We start from the raw sequence: 5600 nt of genomic DNA, 5'->3' as shown, positions 1-5600 counted from the left end.
TAAGGCGCCGTCGGGCAAAGCCCGGTTGGCGTAGGTGGCGGCGGGGAGCTTCTTCCCCTCGGCATGGTCAGCGGCTGGCGCGGGACAGCGTGGGGGCGTCAGGTGGCCGCGGGCCCGGTGGCGCGGCGTTGGGAGCGCGGGGCGGCGGCATGACGGCGCCCTGGGGCCTGGACGACGCGTGGCGGCTCCAGTGTGTCCTCCCCATCAGGTGGCGGCCCGTGGGGCGACACGGGTCAGATCCGGTGCCGGTGGCTCGTCCTTCAGCGGGGGCTGTGGGCGGCATCGACCATGGCTGGCTTCTCCCTGATGTAGGTAGGGGCCGCGGTGTGGTGGCGGTGGTGATGGGGTGGACTGGGGCGGAGGCGGGCAACGCGCTATCGGCGGTCTCCCTGGTGCCACAGACTGCGCATGGCTTGGGTCACGGTCGGTTGTTTCCTCTTCGCTGTTGGGTGGGGGTAGCAGCGGCGTGGTGGCAGTGCGTGCCCGACGGCTCCAACGCTTGGAGCTCGCCGGGCGGCGCGGGTTGGGCAGTGGCCCGGTGTGGCTGCTGCTGCTTCGGCCGTGGGTGGCTCCAAGACAACTTTGCAGGTCGGTTGCGGCGGCGGCTGGCTTGTGCTGGCGTCAGCTCGTCCGTAGGCGGCTTGTGTCGGCATTCGATATCCCTTTTCGTTGTTCGGGCGCTACTTTCGTCGAAGGGTTGGCCTTCTCCCAGTTGCGGTCTATCGCTCGTCTCGCGCCCGGTGCTGCAGGACCGAAGTCGTCTCGAGCCTGGCGGCAGGACCGAGCTCGTCTTGCACCCGGTGCTGCAGGACGGGTCGACGGAGGCTAGTTTTGGCCGGCCTATAGGGTCTCGACGCTGGGGGCCGCCCAGTGGTTTGAAAGGCGGGGCCTTTCTGCTCGTCTCTTTGGTTGGGGTAGCAGCGGGTCTCGGATGAGGTGGTGTCAAGGTTTTGGATGCCGGGGCGGCGGCCCTGGTGGTGGTAGCACGGTGCTCATGGGCACAATCCCGTGGCTTGGTGTTGCCCGGTGGCCATGGCCCTGTCGTGGTGGCCGGGTTGTGGCATTCGGTGGCGGTGAGTGTTGGCCAGGGTGAAAACCTGTTCTATCTTCGAACGGACCAGCGGCGGCAAAGCTCGTTCCCTTTTTGAAGGCGTCGTCCCGGCTCTCATTGCCCTCGTGTTGCTCCAGGGGAAACTTTGATCCTCGGATCGGGCGGTGGCAGCGCTCCAGTGTCATAACCTTCTAGAAGTCGTCGCCTTGGAGCCCACGGTTCGTCGTATGCGGCTTCATCTCTTCGCGGCGGTGTATTCATGGTTGAAGCCCCTGGTTGCTCTTGTAGTGCTAGGGGTGGTGTGGCTGCGCTCAACGCCTATGTATCCTGTCTTGGGTGCGTACGTGTCTTGTGGTGGCGTGCGTTTGTACCGGGTTGTTGATCGTTGTTTTATTTATAAAGCTAGGTGAAAGCCATTTTGGGTAAATGCATGGACATTGTTAATAAAATTTGAGATAACATGTAGTAGTAAATGTGTGATATCTCTAAGCCATGTTTGTTTGGGTTTTTGCTTCCGCTTTTGCAGCTTTTTTACTTTGACCAAAAAGCCATAAAAACTCCTAAATAGATGCTTTTGGAGCTTTTATGACTCTTGGAGCTTAAATAGGTTATATTGATTCATCAAAAGCTAAAAAAGCTCCAAAATACCCATTTCTTTACGGAGGGAGTACTATATATATCACAGTTAAATTGACTAGTAAAGTGATCACTAAACGCTCTTATATTTCTTTATAATTTACTAGTCAACTCACTCGTTAAAAAAGCTCCAAAAAAGCTCCAAAAGATTACTAAACGCTCTTATATTTCTTTATAATTTACTAGTCAATTTTACTAGTTGAAGGAACTTGTGGGTTAGGATAGTAAGGACATGGTTACATATATGTGCAAGAGTCTTTTACCATCAGGTGGAAACTGTGGGTTGGGACGTGGTCACTTTCTTAATGAGCGAGTTCGATCGTTGTTTGAATGGCCGGGGCGTAGAAGAAGTTAATATATATATAATGGCTCCAACGAGTCAAATTTAACTAATGAACACATACAAAGGTCTTGTGATCAAGATACAAGTAAATAGAATCGAAATATACCTTAGACAGGTAAGATTTAACCAATGCCTTAAGAAGGCTAAAAAAAACAAGTGGCGTCCATATCACTGCCCATACCACTATCTTAGGGATTTCTTTTTTTTTTAGAAAAAGAGGAGGACCCCCTGCCTCTGCATCTGGACGATGCATGCAGCCATTTTATTAATTATTCATATAAGACCTTACAAAGTCATACAACAGTAAGACTAAAGCCACCGTCTAGTCAACATCAGTCGCTACTTCTATCCAGTTGATGTAGGGATGTTGATAGTCTAGGCCTAATACCAAACAGACCTCGTAGCCAAACCTAACATCTAAGACCTGAGGTCCCAACCAGGACGCCTGCCGGGTATGGGGCACCCACCGGTCCGGCGCACTCCTCAACCAAGACGCCTACCGGGTATGAGGCCGCCGCAGCCACCTGCCACCAATCCATCTTCTGTGTTGTACTGCTGCATCTACCTTGCCCGGTCTAGCTGTCGTCGACGCCACCACGACCGCCAGACAACGCCACCATCCTGCGCTCGTCCATCGTCACACGTCCACCGGCGAGACCCCGCTGCTCCATGCCGCTGAGACCCGCCGTTGTCCACGTGCCAGATGCCACGCTGCTCCTTCGACGCGAAACACCACCTGTTCCACTGGTCCCATCCACTCGGCCCGCAGTTCCTCAAATCGAGGGATAACCATAGCTAACGTTGTCATACAGATTATCTGTTGAAGAAAAATAATTATTAAAATTCCAATCCTCGTCCCCAACCAACCTTCTCTCATCGCCGACACCATGGGCAGCCAATCCTCGCTCCTCTGGTATGTACCCAAACATTGTCACGTTCATCGGTCTCAAGACTGGTAGTAATGAAGTTCATCTGTCTTGGGACCGGTACCAGTCATCGCATGTGACACTAACTCTAAGGACTGTAATGTTTTCTCGGGTGCTTTTTCATTCTTCATGCATTCCCCTGTATGGAGTTATATTTCTTTTCACCTTTTGTTGAAGTCTCCCGTTAATATATCTTGCAGGAACAACAAGAAAAGCAACTTGAGCTAATCCTTGCAATTGGGGAAGCAAGTAGGATATTAGATGAGCAGGACTTCTTAGGCCAGGAAACTGCTATATCTTCCAGTTCAGCTCCAGATTATGCAAATATAAGGGACCCGAATATCCATGGAACATCAGATTTTTAGGCACGGCAAATCGAATGTCTTTTTTTGGCAATTTACGTTGGCGCAAGGATGGCAATTAAACTTACCACCCTCGGCAAACATAATTTGCCATGAAAAACGTTTGATTTGCTATGCCTAAAAATCTGACGTCAGTCTTTTTTAGCATTTCAAAATATAAAAGCTGAAACACTTGCAGGCGGCAATAAAAACCCTGATTTCATTTGCCGAAACAGAAGCTATAGAAGCGTCATAAGCCTCTGCAGTAAGGTTTTGTACCATCCAAATAGTGAAGAGGAATAGATGATTAAAGTGGTTCCCTGACGAATAAAATCACTGCTTTGAACAGTAAGCTGCCAGCAATATTTTGATATGCTCTTTGTAAACACAGGAGACGCAGAATAAATACACCATAACGTGTGATATGTGCAGAGCAAAGCTGTTGTTTTTACAAGATCCCATATGTCTGTTCAAGCATGAACGCGGCTGCTGTCCAATAAGCTGCAAGCACGCTGAGAAGTTAAAATATGGAACCAGCTGGCAGTGGCTGGGCAAGTAAAATTATCTACTGAGCATTACCCATCTAGCTAGGACCGTCCAGTCTTCAAATCATCCTGTGATTGTGTAATGATTTGTGTTACACCAGGTTTTTTTTGAAAACGGGCAAAAGATTTGCCACGTATATTAATTAAGAGAGAATAGAGTTTGTGTTACAAACACCCCTTAACAATACACGGAAGAATCACTCTCCCGGCATGATGGACCCTAGCTTCTTAGCTCCAGCGGCGACCCAAAATGATGCCTCCCTTTTGATGTTGTCGAGAAGAACCGTAGGCGGAGCGGCCATGTTGCGGAATACACGAGCGTTTCGCTCGTTCCAGATCGTTCATGTAGTGAGCATGGTGAGCGAGGCCATGGCCTTCCGGTTGGGGACGGAAGCATCAGTCAACCCAAGCCACCAGTTTAAGGTGGAATGCCTCAGGGGCCAAGTAGAGGTGTCAATGTGAATGAGTTGCAGCCACGCCTTGACCAAGCCCCATAGGCGAACGGTGAAACGACATTTGAAGAAGAGATGGTCAACCGATTCATTCTCACGCATGCATAGGGGGCATGAGCCACAGTTAGGCCAACCACGCTTGGCCAATCGATCCGCAGTCCAGACTCTATTTTGGATGGCCAGCCAAGCAAAGAACTTGACCTTGGGTGGAGCCCAAAATTTTCACACTGCATGCTCCAAGGGAGAGCGAATGAGGCCGAGAAATTGCGCTTTGTAGGCGGACTCCACCGTGTAGAGGCCACTAGTAAAATGCTTCCAAACAATGTCGTCGTCAATATCCTCCTGTAGGTGAAAATCCCGGATGGTGGCCCAAAGCTCGAGAAATTGTCTGAAGTGCTCTATAGAAAAATCGGACGTCATCTTGATCTTTTTAACCCAAGCGCCATCCTTTAGTGCTTCCCGCACCTTCCAATTCTTCCTCGTTGACGCCGCGTAGATGAGAGGGGCCAAATCCATGGGTTTGCGGTTGTGCACCCACGGAGAGTCCCAAAAGGGGGCGCGCGCGCCATTTCCCATGATAATAGTTGAGGAGGCATAGAAGAAGTTGTAGTCTGCGTCATCGCACGGGTTGCCCATGCCAACCCACATCTTAGTTGGCTCCTTCCACTCAAACCAAATCCAACGAATCCTCGGTGCCCTAGCGAATTTCTCCGTGTTTAGCACTCCAAGACCCCCATTGGCAATTGGGCGGCAAACGGTGTCCCAATTAACCTTGCATTTGGCCCTGGTGGTCTTGTCTGTTCCCTCCCAAAGGAATGCTCGCTCAAGCTTGTTGAGATTTTTGAGGGTGCTTGTGGGGACGACGAGCGTAGTGATGAAGTATATGGCTTGGGAGGCAAGCACGGACTTGACCAAGGCGGTGCGTCCCATAGACGTGATGTTTTGCCCGTCCCAAGGGACCAACTTTGCCGCCGCCTTATCCTCCAAGAACTGAAAGTCCACCTTCCTGAGCCGCCACACAGAGAGCCGGAGGCCTAAGTATTTCATGGGGAAGGATCCACGCGCCGCCGGAAGCTTTTGAAGGATGTCCGACAGGTTGATGTGCCCACAACAGATTGGGATGACCGAGCTCTTGTGAAAGTTGGTGGCTAGACCGGTGACATCACCAAAAGGACGAAGGATGTTGGAGAGGTGGTCAATATCGCGCTTGATGGGTGCCATGAAGACCGTCGCGTCGTCCGCATAAAGGGAGGTTCGTAAAAGAACCCCACGGCCACGGATTTTATGAAATAGCCCTCTAGTTGCC

The 5600-nt window shown here is 51.2% G+C and overlaps 1 protein-coding gene across 2 annotated transcripts in view; it reads left to right on the top strand.

Moving 5' to 3' along the window:
• The window catches only part of LOC119340851, a 29890-nt gene extending 26134 nt beyond the window's left edge, over positions 1-3756 (top strand). Inside the window, exon 4 of one of the 2 annotated variants that reach the window (XM_037612758.1) lies at positions 3157-3756. In XM_037612758.1, coding sequence (XP_037468655.1) covers positions 3157-3321 — 165 coding nt within the window. In that variant the 3' untranslated portion in view covers positions 3322-3756. The remainder of the gene's footprint in view (positions 1-3156) is intronic. The other variant, XM_037612760.1, reaches the window with a different exon arrangement.
• The last annotated feature ends 1844 nt before the right edge of the window (positions 3757-5600 follow it).

The sequence above is a fragment of the Triticum dicoccoides genome, chromosome 7B (genome assembly GCF_002162155.2).
Source record: "Triticum dicoccoides isolate Atlit2015 ecotype Zavitan chromosome 7B, WEW_v2.0, whole genome shotgun sequence".
Classification (NCBI taxonomy): domain Eukaryota; kingdom Viridiplantae; phylum Streptophyta; class Magnoliopsida; order Poales; family Poaceae; genus Triticum; species Triticum dicoccoides.
This window is presented reverse-complemented; position numbering and strand designations above follow the sequence as displayed.